Raw genomic sequence first — 25268 nt, forward strand, 5'->3', positions numbered from 1 at the left:
TCGTTTGGTTGAGGTGAATGTGTCAGGAACACTTGGAAAATGGGCTTAGCAAGAGACCTTTCCAACTAGGGTGGTTTTACTTTGCAAACACTTTAAAAGTACTGAACTCAGCAAAAGAGAAGTACTTGAGCGAATCTTTCTTAATACTGATCTCTTTTCTTGCTTCCTAATCTGCTGGTTACATTCTTTTTCCTTTTTCCGATATGCACGAGGCTGACGTTTCCATACAGAAAGCCTTGTGCTCCAGCTCCATCAGAAGCTGCTGACACAGAGGTAAAGTTGGCTGGAGCTGTCAGCCTGGGTGGATGCTCGCGAGAACCACTGTCAGCAAGTGTCCTCGAGCCATGTGGAATATGCTCAGGAAGCTGCTGGGACGTCATGCAGGGTGGATGACAACATAGGAAATAAATGGAGCTGGCAGGGCTCTTGGTTCAAGCCCATCCTGATCTCCATTTGCTTTGTAACATTTAAATATATTTAGAAAAAGGGTGGTGGTTTATTTATTTTTTTTAGTTTGTTTTTTTAATTGTGTCAAGTTTGACGACTCCAGAGCCTGCGAATTAAAGGGAAATTGAGGGAGATGTGATTCAGTGCGGACAGGAACCAGGCGAAGTTCCTCCACTTACTCATTCTGGATCCTGCCAATTCTTTTCTATTCTATTCCTGAATCGGTTTTGCAAGTTTATTGGGCCATGTATGTATCTGTACCTGTATGTTCTACAGATTTAACAGCTTAAAAGAGTAGTTTCTTTATTTCTGGTCCCTGAAAGCACTGGGGCTGAGAAACACTGCGGCAATATGTATAATGTTTATGTTCTCTTAGCCAGGAATTGATGAATGGAGTGAGGAACAGGCAGCGAGTGTAGTGACAGGACAAGGAGTAACAGTTTTGAACGGAGAGGGGAGGTTTAGATTAGACATTAGGAAGAAATTCTTTGCTATGAGGGAGGTGAGGCACTGCCCACGCTGCCCCAAGAAGCTGGGGCTGCCCCATCCCTGGCAGTGCCCAGGGCCAGGCTGGGTGGGATTTGGGCAGCCCGGGCTGCTACGAGGGGGCCCTGCCCATGGTAGGGGCTGGGACTGGGTGGGCTTTGAGGTTCCTTCTGATCTAAATGAGTTTGGGATTTTGTACATACTGTTGAGGACATCTGTTATACCCACGTAGAAATGATCTGAGGACAGAATTTATCATAAATGGTTCTGCTGCAGACATACGGGATACCCCCGCATACGTGCAGCTTCCTCTGGTTCCTTAAATCTGTGTAAAATTGTATAAAATACGGAGATTTAACAAGATTGTCTCCTGAAGACAAGATGTCAAAACTGACACAGTGATTTTATTGGAAGCATGACACAAAAAGAAACACACCAAAGACTAAAATGCATTTGTCAGGATACGTGAATTTTAGAGCTGTACTGAGTAATGAAATATGAAGCGGTATTTACTGGAAATGGAAACATTTTGGATCTTGTGAGTGTAGATCATCACATATGAGATCTGAATCGTGCTACTGCGCCTGCTGGGTTTTTTACAGTTTCAGCAAACAATATTACCTTACAGAATTGGTTAGATTCATATCTAATTAGGAATATGCTTCGTGTTGTGTGTGCATTGTTTTTTTGTATTTTTAATAAGCGAGAGGAAATATGATGCATTAATTAGGGCACTCATCTGACCTTGAGAAGCCACGGTTAATTTGTGGCACCAGGGAATTAGCGGTGTGATATTCTTGTGCCTCTGCCTCATCTCCTGCATCATGACACAGCTTGTGTTCTTCTTTCTTTTTATTTGGATGTATGGATACTTCTTAAATAGTCTTTGTTTTGTATTTTTTCCAAGGTAATAGGGTGTGAAATTGTTTGTCCAGGCAGAAAGCGAAATGGTTTTGAGTTTCTGATGTGCCGAGTACACCTTTGTGCACCAGAGCCAGGTCTGCTAGCTGGGCTGCACGGATCCTGCACTGCTTAATGCTTTGTAGCAATCACCTAACTGTCCACTTCGGCGAGCTCCTACAGACTGATGAGTGTATTAGAAGCACTGACATCATGCAGAGTTCAAGCAAAGTACATTTCCCACGTTCATGTCAATCTGTTTGCATGCAAGAATTTATCCAGATCAGACTTAATTTATGGCTTTTCTTCAGCAAAAAGAATCTCTGAGATGTTTATCCAGTTTCACCAAGAAAGACACTGTATGGAGGGAGAGAAGATCAATCTGTTCCCTCTTCAGCCTTGAGATTTGACTTACCTTTCTCTATCAAAGTCCCATGATGTAAAACCTAAACATCACAAGACCAGTGATACTGAAAAGCAAGTCCAAGCCCTGTGCTAATTTATTCTTTCCCTCGGCCATGAAGGAACCAGCTTCATAACCTAGGCACTAGAATTTGTTGGTAACGCTCCTATTTAGATGATAATCTCTTGCCTTTTAATTTATTTTCATGATGCTTTTCATCTTGAATCTAACCTACTTTTAAAGGTGAATGTAAATACATTAAATTTGGTTTCATCCAGACTTTCTGTACCTGAAAATACAAACAAAACATCTGGTAGCTGTGGACATTTTAACTTGGCATGGTTGTAAGCTGCTCCACGCTGGGCTCCTGGGCTTCCACGGCTCTGAGAGATAACTAGGGGAGAGTGGGTGACCATGGTTCTGGTTATATTTTCAGTGCCATCGCAGAAGCTCAGAGAAAATAAACCTTAACTGCAGCTTCCTAATCTTAATAATAAGCAAGCTAGCTCAGAGTCCATCTAGGTAAGTATACAGTAAAGAGGGGGGGAAGTCAGGAGCCAGAGCTCTCAGTTGACCTCACTAGTGACTTAAAAATCCTTGTTTTATTTTTTCCCCAAGGCTGTTTTTTCACAATCCTCACCAGCTTCTTCAGACCCTGATATTATTTGTCCCATCTGCTTTCATCCCTCCCTTGTCTCGTGTTACCACTGCCAAGGGGAGCTGGATAAGCTATCTGCTCCATGATTTATCAGGAAGTTGGTGCTGAATGACGTAAGGCACAACCTCTTCCCCCAAAGGATCTTCATATTATCTCAAGAATTTGCAGCTTCTGCTGCAGCCGACAGTCAAATCCAGAAGAGTGAAATCTGAGTCTGAGACTTTCTCCTAGGAGTTTACGTAATTTATAGATAGCTAACCAACAGAAAAAAAATATATCAAGCACATTTTCATCCTGCTTAAATGCTCGGTGACTAAATCCCTGCGCTGGGGAGAAGTTACATAAAGGTCACAGAGCTTCAGAACAAGATAAACAGTGTATTCTCACCAGTTAGCAGGAGATAATGTGGACCACCGACAAAGGAAGGGAAACAAATTTCCCTTATTTGGACATATCTGGGACATCAAGCCAGAAGGGAGAGGGTATTTATTAGTGAAGAGGTAGAACATTTCCTCCCTCCAGAGCATAAAAAATAAAACACCTAATAATTTAATGAACCCTATTTGTATACCCAGATGTTCTGAACAATGTCTGTTTGTATATTCATTTGGATTTACAAAGCCAATGAATTGAAATTTCACGTCCCACTGAAGCTAATGGGTTTTGTTTATCTGCATCTCTTAGGCTGGGCTACAATGCCAATCACTGAGTTTCCTTTTCTGAAGAAAGATGGAATTTGATTCCCAAAATTTTGAGTATTGCAATTAAAAAATGGATAAGCTTTCTTTTAGAATGAAGCAGTCATTTCCATTTTCTCCAAGGTTTATTATAAAATATTTTGTCCTGAAGCTTGGGACTTTGTTTTTTGTTTATTTTTTTCTGCAAGGAGCTGTGCTTAGAAGCAGCTGCTTTGATTTACTGATTCATGTGACTGTTGTCTGAATTTCATCTCAGCAATGAAATCCAGATCAAGTTGAAATTCCTGTAGCTTTGCTGAAGCCTTCCCAGTGAGCTGTAATCAGGTGGATATTTCTGAGAAATATTTTGAATATTTCAAAGTGGTGAAAATGGTTGAAGTATCTGAGGTTGTATATTGTATGTATCCCCTGCTGTTTGCACAGACAATTCTTCCAACTTAGTTATAGCTATTCGGTGTGGACACACAGACCAGGGATTTTGACTTATGTCAGAGACACGGGAGGGTACTTAATATCATCGTGGCAGCCTTTTTTATTGAAAAAAAATGTGTTGAAGGAATTTAGCACCTGCCAGTGAAATGGATTTATGCTGGGTTCACTTGAGACACGTGTTTAAAAATTGTTCCTGGTAGCGGACGAGCCGTAAGGCTGAGCAGAGTGCATGATTCTCATGCTCCGGCGTGCACAGGAGTTGTGCGAGGGGCCTGGGGGCACAGCTGGGGAGCAGACGGAAAGCCAACGGCTGCAAAGCCGCACGCAGCCCTAAGCCAAAGTTTGTACAAAAACAACTTGCTGCCTCGCAAAACTCGCTTTGCTTTCTCCTTCGGAAATGATAGCGTTGGTCACGTTTGCTCTTTATGAAATGTTATTTAATATGCTTCTAGCTGAAGTAGTCGTAGGCCGGTCATCATTCAGATTTGACTGCAAAATAATTTAGGCTGGGGTTATTTGGGTGAGTTGCTTGTCCTCCGTCATTAGGAAGACAGTTTATTTCTGTTCTGCTGTCAAACTGTCAGTGTGCGAGTTGATTTAGAGGGCAGCGGGAGCTCCTCAGCTTCCCCATCGCTGAGGTGTAGTGGTTTGGCTCAGTGGAATGCCAAAAATGTTCATTCTTTTCTTGGGTTATTGTGATGTCCCCCCAGCTGCCTGCAATCTGGTTATCGCATTGCTTTCATCTGGAAAAAGAGGTTAATAATGTCATTTGTAACAGAAAAGCTAGGATGGGGTTCACTCAAAAGGCATCGTGACTCTGTAGCCATTCACCTGGTTTGGCAGTGGAAAATCCCCGTGCAGGTTCCATGAAAACTCTTCGTATTTCAAATTTGGAGTGATTTTTCTGCGATTCCACAGGAGAAGTCTGCTTTTAATTTTTTTAAACATGCAGATACTGTAAATAGTGCATGGAAATAAAATTTCTACTTCAGTGTAAATGTTAAAATCAAGTACAGTGAATACATATATGTCGTGTCCTGCTTTAGATGAAGTTTTGCTTGCTTACTTTCTTGGGGAAGATGAATGACTCTGACTCTTTCCAAGAGTAAAAAAAAGAAAAAGCAATTATTCTTAAAATATAGTATCTCTTTCCATTGTCTGCAATGAAGTCTAAAGGCGTTTCTGCATTTCTCTTCTGATTCAAGTGAGGCTGAGTGGTTGTGACTGAGGGCAGAATTAGGCCTGCAGTTATTTTCTTAAAGCTCCGTAGCCTCTGAGGGGCACCCTACGCGTCTACCCTCGGGAAGTGCTCTGCTGCCTTCGCATTGTTGTAGCCGACCGGTGGCTTTACGGCGCTCTCTGCCAAGGGGATTGTTAATTTTGGCTAAGGAGCAGTGTTTAATCCAGACCACGTTTGGAGCTCCTATGGAGTTTGTTTCAGCTGTGCTGTCTGATTGTTTTCCTGTGCAAATATGGAGATTTGCAGGCTATTTTGCTAGTTTCTTGTTTGATCGGAAAAACGCTATTATTGTGCGTAAGGGGCAGATCATCAAAGGCCTTTTTTCGTATGGTCGTATTGAGGGTTAAGAAAAGGCAAGCTTGTTTTAGGTTCAATTCTGATCCCATTGTCTCCCTGCATTGGAGACGGTATTTCGGAGAAAGCTGTTTCCATTGGCATGGGGCTGCAGTCACAGGGTTGGAAAACCTCTCGCCTGAGTGCCGCCTGGGCTGGTAACGCTGGAGGCCTGTCAGAGGCTGTGTTTGACAGGAATTGTGTTTCCCACTCACATCTTAGAGGGCTCAGGGATCACCTCAGATATGGATGGACCTGTGTGTTGGCTGTCTCAGCAAGAAGGACCATGGAGTGAAAGTATGATGGAGACAAATGTATGCCAGTGCAGTCTGCTGCATCTCAGGCTGGTGGTGGTATGCAGCAGAGCTGTCGCTGACTGGCCCGTGAGGAGAAGATTGTAATTTTTGTGCTGTCAAACTCGTGCTTTCCATCAATGTAGAGCTCAGCTGGGAGGAGCAGTGGTGAGACTGCCTCTCGTTGTTCGGATCCGTGACTTTCTGGCCCTCACATCGCCCAGCTGCTGAGAAGTCAGTTGCCGTGACTGAAGGGAACCTTTTATTTCCGAGAGGAAATCTCGCGTCTGTAAATTCCAGATAACGTCACTTCACAGCTGGCAGCAGCCAGGCCTCCTTTTGAGTCGCTGTCGAGGCCTTTCACAATGTGAGGAGCATCAAAAACTGTGAGGCGCGGTTGGGCCTCCACTCCTCCTCCTCCCTTGGACTGGGGATACCTGCGGGGCCTCTACGACCACCTTGTTTGTGGCAGCCTGGAGTAATAATAGTAGTAATGTGGTGATCTGGGCAGAAGTTACTTCTGCTTTTGAATGACCGCTCAGTTCCTCAGACTTGGAGGGCTGCCCGGGCTGCCCTGCCAGGTCGGACCGTGGCTCTTGAATACTGATGAAGGCGAGACAGACAGGCAGTCATGGGCTGAAGTGACAGGAAATAAGGAGAACCGAGAGAGGGAAGGCATGGAACAGCACGCAAATAAATGGAAGGAATTAGGGATGAGGCGATGCCGCACATTCCAACTGTCGTAGAAACCCATGAGATGCTTGAAGAACTTCATTGTTCTAAAAAAAGGCTACCGTTTGCCGGCAAAGCTTGTAGCTGAAATGAAGCATCAGATTTTTACCCAGAAGTTGTGAGTCAGGAGCTCCGGGAAAATTTGAAGCAGCCCTTTCAGCCTCCTTCTCAAATCAGAACATTTTCTGGTAGTTTCAAATGAAAGGCATTAATGCCAACTGCAAGTAGTCTACTTAAAAACTCCTAAAAGAATAGGTAGAAGAGTGTTTTGCAAAGATATATCGAATAATTATAGCTGCTATAAATCCAACCAAATCACAAATGATGCAGAAAAGGAAGAAATTCAAAAAAGAAGAGAGGTAATGCTTGTTTAAAACAAACACACACTAATAAACTCACATCATAGCAGTTCTCTCAGTAGTCAAAATAGGGCGAAGAGCAGGAAGGGACAGTGATTTAAACCATTGGAAAGGATTGTTTGTCCAGTTAAAAAAAATATATTTTCCAAGCCTGCCTGTATGATCTAACCAGTGAGGTACATAGAGCACTGAGCTGCAACTCTCCCTGGTGCCCGTGCAGTAGAGCCGCCTGTCCCCTCCTTGGCCAGAAGGCAGACGTGCTGCGTCTCTCAGCTGATGACAGCCGTAGGGCTTTACGTCCAGCTGCAGACTCACATTTTCAGCTGCAAAGATCCTTTGTCGAACCTTATTAATAGCTTTCACCCATGAGAATTTGCCAGCACGAGTAGGAATTAGCATGTATGGCATACCTTTACCTGCCTTGCACATGTAGATGCTTGCCTGCCTGCTCAGGCAGGGGGTTTTGCCTATGCCAGCACAACTTAGGGGAGTGTTTCTAAATTGTAGCCTGAAGCACTTAAATTATGCTAGTAAAAAACAACAGTATATAACATGGTTATTCTTGGTTAGCTATGTTTCTATGAATCAGCTAAGCCGTTCTTCAGTGCTCCTCACAGAAGGGAAGACTGGTGGCCACCGCATGCAGCAGCTGGTGCAGTCAGCCTGTGTTTGTCTGCAGATTCCTGTCTTCCCAAACCCACGTAGCATGCAGGCTGTTGTTGTGTAAGAGCAAAAGAAACGATGCCTAAAATAACAATAAAAACAAAACAACCCCCCCTACTTTGATATAGAAAATAAGCTAAAGCAAGTCAAAAGTAGCAAAGAGCTCTCCAAGAAGAGGTCCTGTGTGTGAGTGGAGTTTGTTGTTAGAGCAAATTCAGCTTGTGCTCTCTCTGTTTCTGTGGGTTAAGTCATTGTTTGATTTGATGTTTCTTTAAAACCAGCCAGCTGCAGCCATATGTAGTGCACTGCATCTGTTATCTTCCTTGTAATTTGTACAAAGTGCTTTCTTAAGAAGCAATATGTATGTTATATAGATGGGGCGGTTGCTATATTTTCCTAAGAAAGCCCTTTTCTGCCTTCTAATGGACCGACTGCGTGTTCACAGTAGGAATTCACTCAGATCTTCCGCCAGTAAAGCAGAAGTTGTTATTACTGTGTCCCAGCAGTAGCAACAAAGAAGCAGAGAAAAACAAATCCAACATGTCACTTACGCTCCGTTTGTCCCTTGCATCCAGCATTTCATTTCCCTTGTAGGTGCAGCTGATGTTATTTTCCTTGATGTGTCCCAAAAAAAAATATGCATCAAAACAATATTGGAGGACAAGGAGGATTGAATGCAATTAATTTATATTTTTAAAACAATTTTTAGCAGAAGTGACTTTGTTACATACAGCTGAGTGCTTCTACATCAGCTTGATGTGAAAACATCTGATGCTTGTCGAAGTGATAGCAGATATCTTTGGTTAGAGTTGCAGAATACTGACGTGAAACAGAGGGATAAACCACATGAACTGAACTTGCACTCCAGATATTTTAAAGTATCCTGCCCCATTGATGGTAGGATACTTATAGCAGTTGAGGTAAAACTATCAAATTGATAGATATGAACTATGGCCAAGAGATCATTTAAAGTAGAAAATTAAATGTACGCATAAATTACAATGGTGCAGAGGTATATGTTTCAGTGAGTGAGGATGGCTAGAGGTTTTTTTTCTTTTCCTTGCTAAAGTCAGAAAGCAGATTTCTGCAGATTTCTCATACACTGCAGTTTTTATTTTTATTTTTAAGAATGGAAACACTTCAATGGTTGGATCTTTTCTTGAAGTTGGACAATGCTAAGCCCTCTATCTTAGATATGGAAGCTGCAGTCATGTTCTTACTAATGTTTTTGTTAGCTTTTTCATGTCGTTAGGAGAATATTTGAAATACTGAGTATTTAGAATTGAAAGCTCATCCTGATACTTTTAGGCTTAATTAGTAATCCTCATTTGTGTACTATATTTTAGCATGGTGTATTTGACTGTTTTGGAAATAGACTTTTTTTTCCCAAGTTTTGGATTCTTGGACTCGCAAAGTTTTGTCTATTGTGGAAGTGGTGCTGCGAAGAGTTGCATAAAGCCATGTGTGTTCAGTATGGACTGGATTTGCTCTGCTCTATTGCAGCCGTTTGCTAGCACATATCCTTACTGTTTATCCGTGGCACTGTCCTGCACTGGACAAGCTGGCAAGATGAATCAAATTATATTCAGCAGCAATCTGTCCTAGGTCTTACTTTATTCAATATTTTCATTAAGGAATTGAGGGCTGGAATAAGGATTGATTCTTATTAAATTAAAGCCCATATCAGGCTGTGGTAGGGTTGGCATTGCTCGATGGGTTAAGACAGGGGGAAGGAGGACGCAACAGGACATGAGTCAAACTCAATTGGCTTTGAAAGAAAAACAGTTTGATAGAGGCAAGAACAAAGTACTCCATTTTAGCCAGTTCTTCTCAAACCTGCGTTATTTTAGTTTAGTTTAGTTTTAGTTTAGTTTACTATGCAGTAGTTGTGCAAAGTAGTTCTGGGAGATAGAGTAGGCTACCAAAACAAAAACCAAGTTCCCTTGTAGACAACAAGAAGCAGCAACCCCAAAGTGAGCTGTGTAACCAGGTCCTGCAGGGAGCTCGGCTGCACTGCTGTGGCCAGTGCTGGTGCCACTGCTTCAGAAGGGTGGCGAGCAGTTTAAAAAGCATCCCAGAGGAAAGCAGTAAGTGGGATCTGTGATCTAGTAAATAGAGCTTATAAAAGAAATGAGCTTGGTCAGTTTGAAAAGCAAAATGTCTTCAAATATGTGAAAGGCTGGAACCTTTCACAGTGGGGATGAACTCCTCTGCAGGGGGTATGCAGGAAAGGAGTGGTAGGATTAAGCTGCGGCAGGGAAAGTCTAGGAGATAACCTTTGTGATGAGGAGGAGAGTTATGTTCTGTGGTAGATTTGCCCTATTTAGGATGTTGTGAGATCGCCACGGTCATGGTTTATTTGTTTTATTACATTTTTTAAAAAATTAAAAGCATTAGAAATCTCTCGTGTGGTTGTGTTTCAGTGTGAGATGACAGACTTGATGACTGTGTGACATCCCCAGTGGTCCTCGTTTCTGTGACTCAGCTGCCACGTGGCATCTGAAGTTTTTTCTTTTTTGTCCTAGTATGAAGAGTTTTTAAATTTCTACAATAATCTGAAAAGAAAAAGTCTGTTTGTGTCTTAAACTTTGACACCAGCAGGCGGTTCGCAAAGGAGTTGTGCTGCGTTTTGAAGAGTTTGTTTTCTTGCAGGTTGTGCTGTACGTGACTGATAAAAGATCTTTCCTAGCATTAAAGCTGGTCACAGCCCCAATAAATCTGGAACAAATTCTGAGAAAGCATGTCATGTTATGACTGGCATATCTGTGAGCATGGAGCTCTGCTTGAGAATTAGACTAAAAGTTTGTGAAGTGCTAGTGCTGATGTCATGCCTCTGGAATGGGAAGGCTGTTGAAACAGTAAATACTCTCTGTGGCCAGAAGCTAAGTATTGAGCTGGACCTCTTCCTTTCTGTGAAGGAAAGAATGCAGAACAAACCTAAAATCTGTATTTGCAATGGGAAAATGTTAATTAGTTTAGAGCTTGTAGCTATTTCAAACCATTTACATACACAGCTGCTGTTCATGCAAACATGAAAACTATTCATGGAAACTTCAAACTTACCTTGAAATGAAAAGATTTTTTTTTCCCGGTTTTTAAAGCTGTTCTTGGATTTCAGAAGTGTTGTTGGAAAGGTCTGAAAATTATATTTGTACTGTACGTGCAGAAAGGAACATAGATGCAGGCTAACAGAAGCGTATAATGAAAGGCTTTAGTTCAGCAAGAATTAGCATTGAAACCCTGTTAGCACCAAACAGCTGCTGGGAAAGGATTCCTTATTTTGGGGGGCATTTACTCCTGGTTATATCTGTGAAGCTTTGGTAATGACCCAAAACTTTGAAAAAAGGGAGATGATCAAAATATAAACTTAGATATAATCCAGGTCTTACAGCTGGGGTATTGGATCCAACTAACCCACAACTTGGGGATGAGAACCTCGTTTTGTACCTCGGGACAGCTCTAATATCTCTTAGGCACTGGGAACTGCAGGATAACTGTTTTGGTTCTGTCCCTCGGAGGACTCCATGAGCATTCACAAGGATTTTATCCCCACCCCCGTCTTCCTCCTAGGATGAAGAGTTGCCATGGCAGATGTAGGGAACAGATGTTGAGGGGAAAAGTTATAACGGGACAATGACCTGAAGTGTTAGTTGGGTTCTTGCATGAAATGGCTGAAATTCCTTGCCCAGTGTCAAGAAAGGAAAGCAAAAGGGACCTCATGGCCCCTCTCTTCCTCCTCCTGTTCTTCTCCACCTTTCTACCACTGCACCTGTGTGTGTGAGCGTACACTCCTCATCCCGAAATACGCCCGTGAGCTCATTGTGTAGAAGACTCATCAACACGTAATGGCTATCAACAGCCATGGGGTAGGTGTTATTGCAGGAAAAAGGCTTTTCAGCCGTTCTGTATTATCGCTGCAGAATATATAAGACGTTTTTTGTCTCATTTTCTTTTTCCAAATGATTTCTGCTCCTAGTTGGCGTGGGAGAAGGATGTTGAGCTTGATGCCTAATGTGTTATGAGAGGGGCTGGCAGGTGAGGCCAGCTTCCTGCTGAGGGAAGGATTCTTGACAAGTCTTGTTCTCCTTAGCTTAGTCTAGCTCAGGAGACTGTGAATAATTACATTTGTTACTGAAAGGAGATCAACCATCCATAGCGGCCTGAGAACTTTTATGGCTCATAAAATGGGAAACTAACTATTTGAAAGACTAGGAGACTGTGACAATTGTCAGCTACTTTCTCTCTCAAAGCTGGTAGCTTCTGTTTTGTTAAGCGCTTCCCTGGGACAAAGTTACACTGGTGTTTTGTGTTTTTTTTTCTTACTTTGAGGCAGAGGATGGGCTAGATCACCTCCTGGGTCCCCTTCCAACCTGAGCTATTCTCTGCTCTTATGTGTCATTAATGTGCATATCTGTTGCTTTCTGCCTTTTATTTTACACTTGTGCTATTTTCACATGGCATTACCTATTAATCTTTTTTTGTTTTAGTTCAGTGCAGAGCTCAAAGGCACACATCTTTCTTTCCGTATGGTATAGTGCTTTCAAAGCTAGTGATGAAAGGGCAATTTTTATGATAAACTTTTCGTTCTTTGTTGTTGCTTTTGTAAAATGGTTCATGGTACCAGCAAATCAGCAACATAGGGTATATCTGATGTAACGCCTACCCATATATGTATTATTCTAGTCTTTAATAGTTGTGGCAAGCTGTCTGGGCCATGAGGATCAACTTCAGTTCTTAATTTCTTTGTGCTCACATTGTCACCTTAGGTTTGTGTATGTCCCATTCTCTCTCCCCATAATCTTTGAAGAAAATTTCCCATCTCCAGTTTCTGTATATACTCTTGAGGACATAAATGTCCGCATTATGCACATAGATGTGCACGTGTCCTTATTAATGCAAGGCTTCACTGTGCCTGATACTCAGGGCTTCATTGTGAACACACTACATACTTAGGGAGGTAATAGCAAAAAGTTTGGACTTTTCGTGGAGAAGTCTGAGGTACTTTTTTTTTTTTAATTATTATTATTTATTTGCCGAGTATACCCAGTTCCCTTAGGTCTTAAAGTCAGCTCCGGTATTTTGAACAATTTGAACCTTCAGCCCTGACCTGGCAGGGTCAGAGGACTTAGTTACTGTACAAAGTGATCATTTTTCACAGGAGAGAGAAGTGAGATTTCTTTGGGCTCCGGGGTTTATTTTCTTCTCCTGCTTAGTGTGCCACAGATAGCATCCTTGCTAGAAAGCAGAGAGAGGGAAGAAAATTCAGTCCACATGTTTGGGATTTAAGGTTGAGAATGATTCACGCTTAGCTTCTGGGGGTTGTAATTAAGGGTGACATAATAACCATAAACTTTCAATAGAATAGTAGCAGCATTTTTGTTGCATTCTGTAGCTGCAGAAGCTGCTTCTTATTAACATCCCTCCGAGATAAGCCTACAGGACCTCCAGAGTTTCCAGACCTGGATCCAGCCTTTTGTGGCGCAGTTCTGCATCTGTAATAATGCTAAAGGGAAGCCTGAGTCCTGAGCCCCCTCAATTTAGATGACGTTTTCACTTGGACCAGCATCTCAAACTTTTCCTTAGCAATTTAGTCCGTCTGTGTAGTCAGTATTATCTTATGCTGGCTAAACCCTGACGGTTTATGCACTTTATAATACACTCTAAGGGTTATCTACTATGGAAAAAAGCAATCATGCTATCCTCCTCTTATTCTGAATTATTACTATTACTTTCTTTTCCAAATGGCTGAGACCAAAAGGAATCCAGGAATGCATGGAGCAGCAGATCTGTCATTGCCTCTCTGCACCAAGGTGCATTCTTGTAGGAGAGATGGGCATTTACACTGGAGCCTTGCCATCAGCGTTCAGCCAATTTTATTTTTTGGCAGCCAGGCGGATGGAATTTTTAAAAAGAAGATGTACTTTTTTAAAGCAGGTCACAGACAAAAATAAAGACGCATTCTTGGGCTACAAGAAGTAGGTCAGGCTTTGGGGGAATCAGTTGGGAAGGCTGTTGAAGTGATCTTACCCGTTTTTCTTTATTAATATTTTTTTTTTGCTTCCTACGCCAAATTTTGTGTCTTTTTTTTTTGTTTGGGGGTTGGGGAATATATTCTTCTGCTTTGGCTAGCAAACCTTTAACATTAACATTTGAAAAAAAAAAAGAAAAGAAAAAGAAAAAAAAATGTGTTCCTAGTTTTCCATTTGAGAACAGTGTAGTGGAAAGCGAGGCCTCTCAGTGCTGCGGTCCAAAAGGAATAAAGCTGCTTCGTGTCACCTCATTACTCTAAGCTGATGCTTTACCTCAAGGCTTTTTCGGGGAAAAGGTGAGGGGAATATTGATTCCACAGCCCAGATGATCACTGTTGTGTCACTTTCTGTGCTTAATTAATGCATCTAATCTGGGAGAAATGCTTCCCGCCCTGTCCTGCAGCCCCCCACAAGAGCTGCTGTGCCAGTCTCCTGGGGGGACGCGGTCGCTCTGAGAGGAGAAGCCGCTGCCAGAGCTGTGCCCACCAGACTCTGCCAACACTTTTAAAGCTCAGGGCGAGGAGATGTCATCTCTGTCAGGGGCCTGGTGTCACAGGGCCTTGTGGCTGTGGGAGGATGCAGGGAACGACATTTGGGTGTCTCACTGGGGCTGGGCTCAGCAGCACCAGGGCTGTGGAAAGCCCAGGCCTCTTCCACAGGCAGTCCTTGGAACGAGGGTGTTCCTGCTCTGTGAAACCAAATCCCTTAATAACATTGTGGAGGACACCTCTAGAAGTAATCCTAACCTTTTCATTCCCTCCTTTTTCTCTGTTAAAACCAGTATTTATGCAGCTGCATACCTTAAATTCACACTAGCAAAGCAGCTGATGCCCGTGTGCAGGTAACCTGCCTGTCCTGTTCGCAGCTTCCTGAGGGATGGTTGATGTAGCTGACACTTCTGTTTCGTTTCAGTGATTTATTTTTCTTCCTGTGTCCACATTCTCTGTTTTTCAGAATATGATTCAGAAACAAAAAGGGTTCAAGACATTCTTTCTGGAATGGAGAAGCCACAGGTACGTGATCCAAAATTCCAGAATTACCACATACCAAGTACAAAAATAGCAAATACGATAAGTAGATTGTGTCACAACGTACTGGGGATTGCAAATTTCTCTGAATTTTTACCTCGCAGATTGTTGCCTCTATATATATCTATCTCATTTTACAGGGATATGGTCAGTGGGAATAAATTTTAAGCATCTTTTATGCTTGAGGGTATTTGTAGGGATTGCACCAGTCACTCTCTACAGGGAGCTCCCAGTATTAACAGCATCATGGGGAATCCAGCACACTGTGGTGATTTACACAGCTCTTACTCCCTTTCCTCTGGGTTTAATTTTATTTGTCATGAGCAATTTATATCTACGATCATGATTAAATTAAGCTAATTCTATTGTTCAATGGTAATTACTATACTCTAAGTTTCTCTTAACCATAAAAGCACATGAATTGTAATGGAAATTGAATCACTGTGTAAATAACTGTGATGCTGGGTGTGACCACGGTCAGGTAAGGTTGTTAATAAATCTGGTTGTAAGGCCTTTTAATGTGATGTTTTTCTAATTTGGTGTGTCAAATGAGAAACCAGAAGGGTACTGTGGGTCTAAATAAAACCCACGATATGTAATTAGATTTGTGGCAGCCAGAGAACTTAAGTAGAGAAGAGCAAAAAAGTACCAATAGACAAAAATTAATTTTCCTCAAACCATTTCAAAACTAGGAACCTTTAAAATAAATCTAAAATACGACATCCTAGTTCAATGTTAATGACATGTAATGAAAGAATGCTAGGAATTATCTATTACTTTCTCTCTAACTTAGACATTTGTGAGTAATTAAACTCAGAGGAGTACCACAAGCCATTAATTGCTGTGAATGATTATGTGTGCACATAATCAATATTATATCTGAAAGAAATGTATCGTTATGCATAAATATTAAACTGGGCCATGTTTTCTGGTGAGCCTTATACATATGTGAACGGGAAAGAAACAGTATATAGAAAAGCAATTGTTCTGAAAGAAATGGCACAATTTAAAGAACGATACAGAGCAGTAAATCAGTGGCACGCAGAGGGGTGCTGTGTCTGCAGCATATATGGCTGTGGTACGTCCACACCAGCAGCCATCTCAGGTATGAGCAGCGGTGAAGTCGTCAGGAGGGATAGGCTGTTGGAGCAAATCCTGAGGATACTCAGCGCCTGCAGGGGACTCATGGCCATGCTGTCACTTAAAGCCATCTCTAATCTAGCTTGCCCAGGTGCCCCTATGTGCTGCACCTTTCTGAGCACAACGTAAACGTGCTTTTTAAATGATTGATTTCTTAAAAACACACAAAAAGCAGCCTGTTTTCAATAGTAGAAACATTTCATGTTTTTATTTATCTCTTTCATGTTTTTATTTTAACTCACGCTGTGGTAGACAAGCAAGCACTCTCTGAAGCAAACACCTTGCTGAGGGAAGGGAAACCTGAACCCACACTCAGAAGTGGGGCAGAGAGGCTGGGAAGCTGCTCAGGGCACAGCACCTCCGAGGGTATAGGGGCAGGGCTGCAGCAGCAGGGAATCAGGGTTCAAGCAGTGTCTGGCTTCCCAAAGGGCAGCCTGCTCCTGCTGACTTCTGCACTGAAACTCATATTTAATCTTAGGAGTTTTTGCCTAAAATTGCAGGATTAGGCCCACAGTCAGAAAGCGAAATCTCGACCCAGTAATAACCGTGCATTCATTTGACCCCCAAGTCTTTCAAACATTGCCCTCAAGGGAGTAAATGAATGTTGCTTTCAGTGTAGTTCTCACACACACAATAAAACCCCAAACCACACGATGCCTGTGAATGCTAACCCGGAATTTGAAAGATAATGAAAGTTGTACAGAAACATTGTTCATTACCTGAAAGACTGGAAGGGCTGATATTCATCAGTCTTGTAACCTTATTAAAGCAGTGCAGGAGTTGGGATTCTTTCCCAGGGGCTTTTATCAAATAATTATTTACACCACCAAGTTTTGATAGTGTATAAAGCGTGCATTTACTGTGTAAACCGAGAAGTTTTCAGAAACTAATTAACTCTGCTTTTCACGAGACATACAAAACGCCTTGTGGGAGAATCTTTTGTTACTTCTCAGCTAGAAGGCAAAGCCAGAAGAGCTGAATGCTGTGAATTTAGGGATGAGATTCAGGGTGCGGTACCTAAAAAAAAGCCGTGTTTCCTGCCCAGCCTCTGACAAGGTGCTCTGTTATTTGTGTTTCAGTAGGATGGATTTAGGGCAGCAGTAGAAGTGTAAACTGTTTCCTACTTAAGGTTTTTATGTCTGCAGGTTCAATAGGGACCTAGCCCCAGCAGTGTGACATTAGCTGTCCTGTTCCTTACAGCATCAAAAAGTGCTGCTCCGGTTCTGCTCAGCTGCTCAGTGCCTTCCAAAAGGTGCTTGTTTCCCCAGGGGTAGGCAAGACAAAAGGAGGTTAGAGCTACTGAGCTGGCCTGCCAGAGCCTGCTTGTTATTTTCAGCATACCGTAATCCCATTTCTTTATCCTGCCCTTTTTCATCGCAAAACGAGCGTTTCTTGCTCCACGTAGGAGTTAGGTGAAGTGGTGGCTTTGGCCATTAAATCAGATATTGAGGTGATACGCCCTCAGTTGGTAAACGTGATATGATACTGAGCCTGTTAGTCCGTGAGCAGCAGATAGGTTTATCTCACGCCATGCAAATAAATCTGTTCCCAGCGCTCGCTCTGACTGTGCTGCCTTATATACCCAGGGAGTGTATAAATTTGCCTTCTCTGACTTTATCATACAGACAAACTCTCTTGCTTTACTCCACTTGCTTTGTGTACCCAGTGCAGCTAAGGATTGTATTTCAAGATTGCCATCAGTGGTAGGTGTGGACTTCATGCCACCAAAGCAGGGCAGCAGAACGGAGCAGTGAGAAGTTGCAGGTATCTGCAGGAGCACTGTACTTAGGAGCTGGCTTTGGAAACTGCATGGAAATGTGTGCACACTGCCTTCAGAATACTAGTCTTAATGTTTTCTAGTGGTTAGTCGACAATGCACTTGCTTTTATTTTAAGAAACTTCTAAAAGACCTAACTGTTTTCAGATTGCTAAAGTTCATGAAAGGCCAGAGTTTTTAACCATATGCAGAATATATACGTGTGTCCTTGAGAGTAGTCATAGAGAAAAACATTTCAACAGAACATTGGCAGGATATCATTCCTCAAGCTCCAAGTCCATCTGAATTTTTGAAAAACAATTATGCAAGCGTATTTCCATAATAATAAAAGAAACTTTGTGTTGATGGGTTGAGCTGGTATAGTAGTAATGTATGTTTATGACCTATTCAAAATTATTTGAAATACAGACTTTCAGCTCTAAATCCCTTTTGTCATAATTCACTTACAAATTTATATTGAATATTTAATTTGCTTGTCTTATTTGATGCATTCAAGATTTTTATATGCTGTCTAATCCGGTATCAGTTTTCATTGGTCCAAGTTTTTGAAGTAAACATTGATTTCATAGCATCAGAAAAATTTGACAAGTCCAATGAAAATTCATATAAGAATGCACAATCTTTTTTTATTTACCAAAAAAAAAAAGGTTGATACCACTTAAAACTTGTTGCTTTACAGCTTGTTTTTCACATTATGTTCCACAAAGGTTTTCTTTCTGGCAAGACTAAATGTGTTGCTGTAAATGAAAATCTTTAACCTCTGAGTGTCAGGTTTGGAAACAAACAGGCCTTGAACCCTGATATTCCATCCCATTCCTGGGGGTGTTCAGACAGAATCCAAACTTGAACCTGAGCTGTTTCATTGGAAGCCCACTTACACAGCAAATTAATGTTAATGCTTTGTTACCACATCATTTATGGGTAAGGTGTTCAGAACCTTTAAGAAAAGAGTAGGAAATGTGTAACTGGGCACCTGCCTCATTCCTCTCACACCTTCTGAAATAGTGCTTTGCTTTGTGTATTGAGTCCCTTAAAATGATAAAACCAATGAAATTTAATGTGTATGAGAAATAAATAAATGATATAAAAGCTCACGTTTTACTATCCTAAAAAATATCTTTACATTTGACAGTACAGAAAGAAAAGGCTGTCATTTTCATTGTGAAAATTGGAGAGCTGGTGGCAGAGAGCTTGAGGCTGCAGAGCATCTTCTCTGGACATTTTTCAGAAGATGCACATTAATGGTTTGTGCTGTCTTTCTGAGATAGCCAGTTGTCTGCTTGGAGGCTCCTGCACCCAGTGATGACCACAGATCATAAATGCAGCCTTTGTCAGGACTTACAGTGATTGATTTGTGATACAATTTTAAATTGATGGGCTAAACTTCTGTTAGGATTATCCTAACTTCTGTTAGGATAATCCCCAGGATTACCCTCTTTTTGAGTCAGGGTAATTTTGCAGATTGAATTTATTTTTTAATTATTTGCAGTTGAATTATTGCTGTTTCAAATTGTGAGAAGGAACATGACAACTGAAAATGCCACTGGAGTTTTATTAGAGAATCTCACTAACAAAAACTTTAGAAAAATGATTATAAAATGATCTATAGGATGACATCTTTGTTCCGCTGAGTCCCACCTGCCTTCTGGTAGTGGCCACAGCAGCAGGGACTTCAGGAGTGGTGCAAGGAGTCCTCTGATGGATGCTCAGATGATAACTAGCCAGTTCACTCTGTCTTCCTCATCTGTTAGAGATTAGTTTATGAACCTGTATTTTTCTTTGTGTTGTTGATGACCATTTTTGACTTCACACCTCTAGCTCTGAAATTTCATGTTTACAAGAAATCAATTGTAAGGATGCGAACAAAAGGAAAATGCCTAGAGGCTGGTGTTTTTCTTGGAATTCAGAGTAACTTCTGTTTCTTTTGTAGGTAACAAATATTCAAGCAAGAACAGTTTTACTTTCCTGGTCACCTCCCACTGGCCTTTTAAATGCAGATAGACACAACAATGGTTTGCCTTACACCTGTACTTACGAGGTTGCCTTATCAGATAAAGGGAGAGATGGAAAATACAAGATAATTTACAGGTAACAGTATCATTTTTACACTTGTGCACTTCTCAATTCATGTTTTCAATAGATATAAGTTCTCTCAGGCTTTCAGGGTATATCTTGGCATGCCCGTCAGTTGCACAAAACAGGCACATTTGCAGCAGCCTGTCATTTTTTCTTCTCCATCCCGTCAAACCCCTTTGCTGTGAAGGAGCCTGCAGCTGGAGGCTGATCTGGTGGAGTTCCTGTCCCAAGCCCCTCATTGCCTCCCCTTTCTGCCTCCCCAGCACGCTGCAGATCTTGCATGCCTTGCTGTCTCACCCATTAGCGATGAAAAGGTTACTTCTGTGGTAAATGTCAAAACCCTTTCATGTACACCATTCAAATGGGGTAGCTGCCTTCCTAATGGACTGGATTTCTGTGGACTTGCAGAATTCAGAACATTAAAGGCTATTTTTAAAGTTAACAAGCGAAAGTTGAGTTCTCTGCTGCTTCATGTTGTCTTAACTCAGTTGAGGAAAGAGCACGGCAATGAGCTGGCTACGTCAGTCCACAGAAAAATCTGGAATGCTTGGCTTTTAGCAGTCTTAAGTAAAAATTCTGGGGGATTTCTCTGTCTCCACTTTCAGTGATCCTCTGAGCTCATTTTGTGATCAAGTACATATGGTGTTACGCCTTTCTTTCTTTTGCTCTTAATGATGACTAGGATAGAAAGTTTTGAGATGTGACCTTGGTTATTGTGAAATAGCTAATCCTTCACAAATGTCATTAAATAGAGTCCAGGTGGTACAGCATTTGTGGAATTCCCTCTTGAGACTAAACTATCTCCTTTCTTAAGATGTCCTGTGAATTAGGGTATTCTTCCTGGTGTGCTGCATGGACTGTCTTGGGGAATATAAACAGAGAATATTAATCAGGGAAATGCTGCCTGATTGTTTCTGATATTTACACTGGCTGTTTGTGAGTTATCTCAATATGTTAATGTATTCTGCTGAGCTCCTAAAATGGAAAGGATACTTTCAAGTACTTTTTGTGCTCGCTGCTGGGATGGCTGCGCATTTTCTCCTGGTTATGAAATGTTGTGCATCTGTTTTAAAGCTGCTAGTAGTAATCTGTCTCCTGCTGCTGGCCAGAGTACAGCCATCAGCTTAATGCACTATACTCCGTCATGACCAACAGTGATCGTTATTACTATAGGCAAAAGAAAGTCCTGCAATATGTTGGATACATTCTCTTTGCAAAGAGGTGCACTCGTTTCAGAGGGAAAAAAATGAATTTGCAGATAATTGGACTATATTTAAAAAGGAAAAAAAAAAAAGGAGGATTTTTGCTGGATTTCTGGCAGCCCAGCAAGCGCGTGCTTTTTGGCTGATTTTGTTCTCGTGTTTTTGAGATATATCCCTATATATCCCTATATCCCTATCCATAACTATTTGTGGAATATTTCTTTGTGCTAAATTGAGAGTTTTCTTGTTTCCTGTATTTTAATAAAATTGTGAATAAGCCAAGCACTTACATGAGATGCTTATTACTTACTAAGCACTGGCCCGTGCCATACTTAACAGAATTGGCAGCGTATGACCAAGCGTAGTGTTCATTTACTAGCAAATGAACCAAAAGGAAAAAGAATGTGTTTTTTTGTTGGTTAGATTTAAAATTAACAATTTATATGCTGTTTTTTTTCCTTAAATGCCTGAAACTTTGTTCTTGTAATATTCTTGTTATTGAAAGAGATCTGGATATCTGGCTGTTAGAGCATTAATTAAACCTCTCCTTGGCATGGTCCTCACAGAGAGTGTGGCTCTGGAAAAGAAAGCAATGATCATCAGTGAAGCAGTTGTGCAAGAAACAACCTTTTCATCTGAAGTCCAGTGGCTCACACTTTTGTAAAAGTCTTTTGAATTAATACATGTGCAAGAAGTACAAAAGTAATGTTGTATTGATTGCACCCCTTCAGCCCTGGGAGGGCTGAAAAACAGCAAGCTTTATCTAAATGTCAGCAAAATGTAAGGATAGCATTGAAATAAGCCAATATAATTAGATTACTTTACAAGTTGGGATGATAACTACTGTTCTGTTACATACACATAGCTTTATCAAGTTTTGAAGAAACATGAAGTGTGTTGACAAATTGTTTGTGTATGGTTTACTGCTGTTGGTCTGTGCTGGGATTTTTGTTTCTTCTTTCAAGTAATAATATGCTTGAGTCACTAGTCACTGGAAAATCAGGAGATCTGCTAAGTGTGATGCCCCTTTTCATAATTAATTGATTATTTTTTTCTTTCTTTTCTGCAGTGGAGAAGAATTAGAATATAACCTAAAAGACCTTAGGCCAGCAACAGATTATCATGTCAGGTGAGTTAGTGTGACTATGAATGTCACTTAAATATAATCTGATCAATTAAATAAACATGGAATTTTTTTTGTCTAACTTTAAAGTGTAACTCAAGATTCCTGTGGTTACCTCTGAAGGTGTTTTTTCAGAGGCTCCTTAATATTTTCTGATGCATTTTATCTCGGATTTGAAGTTATGAGAGTGCTTTTTGAACAATACATTTTCTATCATATCATTGTCATGGCTGAAGTAAGAGGAGAAAAGACACCTACATGTATATTTCCATATGTACGTGTAACGGGCCTTGAAGTGCTTCTGTAGAAAATGGGACACCTCAACCTTGTTCAAAATTTGACTAAAGCAAGTGGCATTTGGCCATTTTTATTGCAACATAGATGTGCTAGGAAACCTGAAAGTGCTCCGGTATGTTTTTTCATAAATACTCTGTGCTTTGTAAAGTAAATCTGCTGATTACAAATCCATCTGACCATAGTAATGTCAGAATTTATTCCCGAAAATGGGTTCACCCTGTCCCATATTGATATTTTTAGACCGTATTTCTCTTTGTTTCTAAAATTGTGCTTGTTGCCCAATTACTAACACATTCTCAGTTTTGCTTCCTGCTGTTTTTAACGCTATCTGCTCATACTGCATTTTTAAAGGCTTTACTTACAAACCAGTGCTTAAAATTCACATCCTGTTCACTTATGCTCGGTATCCTTAAAAAAACTCCTTTCACTCCTGTCTATTGTTTCCTTCTGTTTTTCTAGACAAGGGCCATGTTTGGCATGCTTTTTCCCACTAAGGCTGTTACTGTTTGTTAAGCTTTAGAACAAGCACTTCACTTCTGAGCAAAGAGAGAGAAAAATCAACCCAAATGAGTCTTTCTTCCTCTGATACTACAGCTTTTTTTTTTCTTTAGGGTTTTTTTTCTAATAGAGCTCTAATATGAACTTCTCAAGGCCATAAGTAACTTCTTCTAACTAAATAAACCGCTCGGGCTCCCAGGCCGGGCAGAAGTCCCAGCCATAGTAGCAGATGGATGGTAGCAAGAAGAAAGTTGTAAAACACTGCTGAGCTTCCTCCTGTAAGCAATTGAACAGAAGTTTTAAAGCAAGCTTCAAGCAGCAAAGTGGTAGTCATGCAAAGTGGAGTGTTGAGATCTCATGCAATTTTTAAGGGCGTTGGGGGGTATTTGCCCCCGTATCCTGGCCAACGTCCAAACCAATTCATTCTGCCTACCTACAGTTCCCTGCATTTTCCTGCATTTTTGCCAAATTATAAATCATTTGTGAACAGTTAGCTGTAACTTTTGTTTAAAAAGAATAAGTGACTGCCAAACACAAAAGTCAGACTTAAAAAAACAGCAGCATGTGTTTGTAGTGGAGGAAACCAATGTTTAAAAGCAGACTGCTTTCTACAACAATTTTTTTTGTTCGCTGAAACCGTGTTATGTATTAACAACTATGAAGAAGTAAATCTGCTAAGTAAAGAAATTTATGTGACCAGCAATTACTCAGCACGTCATCTTGGGTCTCCTTAACCTTGGCAGCATCTCTAAGGGCTTCTGTTTTCGCACAGATAGATGCTGTATTAGGCCCTGGGCACCTAGAACAGCCTGTTTCATTCTGAATCTGTATCCTGCATTACTTCAAGTATTACCTTGTTGGTAGTTTTAAAGATGACGGTACTCTCTTTTTTGAGGGCCTGTCAGTCCATTTTATGGCTAAGGTGGATGAAAATGAAGTCTTTAATCACACAAAGAGCTTCTGCCTTAGAAATTCCAGAGCCACCTAATTCTACAACCCTCATTTTCCTTTCTTTCATCTTCCAAAAGCTGACGTTACACCTGGTAGTAGGTGGTAGGTTTTACAGCAGGGGGCTTATGGACAGGGACACCTCAGCTGCTGAGCACAACTGGCAAACTCAAATGCAGTTTTTCAATGACTTGCAGAAAAAGCTCGTTAAACTCACTTTCATTCGGTTGTATTCCCCATTTGATTCTCAGCTACGCTGATTTCCGGCACACATGCACAGAGTTGCCAGATGCAGACGCAATTAATTAATTGCATTTGTTTTCACTCCTGACTGCTAACAGGTGATCTGTAAAGCAGCGCTACAGCAGTTCTTGTGAACTTCCCCCAAAGGTTTGATTCTATGTAGGTGGCCATTGTACAGAAATTGCTCTTATCTACTGAAAACAAATTTAGAAATTGCCCTTTCTTAAACTCTGCATTCAATCACACAATAGCACAGCTAGTCCGGAGGTCATTGTCTGGTCAGGGTTTGAACTTTTTCTGTGTTGACTTCCAATTTGCACTTTTGCTCCATGGAAAATGTGAAAGGGAAAAATAACATCATTAATTTTTCAGAGAAAAGCACCACGAGGAGGTGCTCAGATGTATTCTACTTGTTTTCCCATGTATTTGTAACGTATATCCCCCTCTAAGCTGGTACATATAGAAAATTGCTTGAAATCAAATTCACATCTAAGATTTTTAGTTTGTCAGAGCAATGTTTCTGAGCTGTGTTTGTCCCTATTATTGTGTCAGCTTTAATCCATAAAGCTCACCGAGTACTGACAGTGCAGCTGTGTAGGAGAAGCTTGCAGTCATGGAAGGAGACTAGCAGTTACCACCACTGCATGCGGTATGTGTGAGTCAAGTGTAAGCAGGGCATTAAAGTTCATACCTTTTGCTATGACTTCATGGTTTCTGTTGTATTCTGAAGAGGATTTTAGCACAGTGCTTGAAAGGCTGCCAGTGGCCAAGGAAACAGTTTCTTGTGGTGGAAAGAAAAGCTGATGGTAACTCGGTGGGCTAGGGGAGCGTGTGCATGAAGTGCTGTAATGCTCCTCTTCTGCTGTGAATCTTTTTTTTTTTGCATACCTGTACCAAGTGAAGTAGAGTAACGATAGCCACTGTTCTGTGAGTAATCTGTCATTAACCCACTGTATCATGGATGCTTTGGTAGTCAAATATTGTGGCTAAGGCTGTGCTTTCTCATCTTGTAACCGTCAGCAAACTTATAACCCATGTCAATTTGTCTATTTGCAGGGTATATGCAATGTACAATTCAGTAAAGGGATCCTGCTCAGAGCCAGTAAGCTTCACCACTCACAGCTCAGCACCAGAGTGTCCCTTCCCACCCAAACCCTCGCACAGGACCAAAAGCTCCTTAACCTTACAGTGGAAGGTGGGTAACACTTGGATCAGATTGGGCATACAACAAAACAGAAGAATACCAGCTGGCCAACAATGAAT

The 25268-nt window shown here is 41.2% G+C and overlaps 1 protein-coding gene across 4 annotated transcripts in view; it reads left to right on the plus strand.

The window, feature by feature from the left end:
* The window catches only part of FNDC3B (fibronectin type III domain containing 3B), a 174267-nt gene that overhangs the window by 92043 nt on the left and 56956 nt on the right, over nt 1–25268 (plus strand). For all 4 annotated transcript variants that reach the window (XM_068692941.1, XM_068692944.1, XM_068692943.1 and 1 more), the window contains 4 exons: nt 14628–14686; nt 19549–19706; nt 21966–22025; nt 25062–25200. In XM_068692941.1, the coding sequence (XP_068549042.1) occupies nt 14628–14686; nt 19549–19706; nt 21966–22025; nt 25062–25200 (416 nt within the window). The remainder of the gene's footprint in view (nt 1–14627; nt 14687–19548; nt 19707–21965; nt 22026–25061; nt 25201–25268) is intronic.

The sequence above is a fragment of the Anas acuta genome, chromosome 9 (genome assembly GCF_963932015.1).
Source record: "Anas acuta chromosome 9, bAnaAcu1.1, whole genome shotgun sequence".
Classification (NCBI taxonomy): domain Eukaryota; kingdom Metazoa; phylum Chordata; class Aves; order Anseriformes; family Anatidae; genus Anas; species Anas acuta.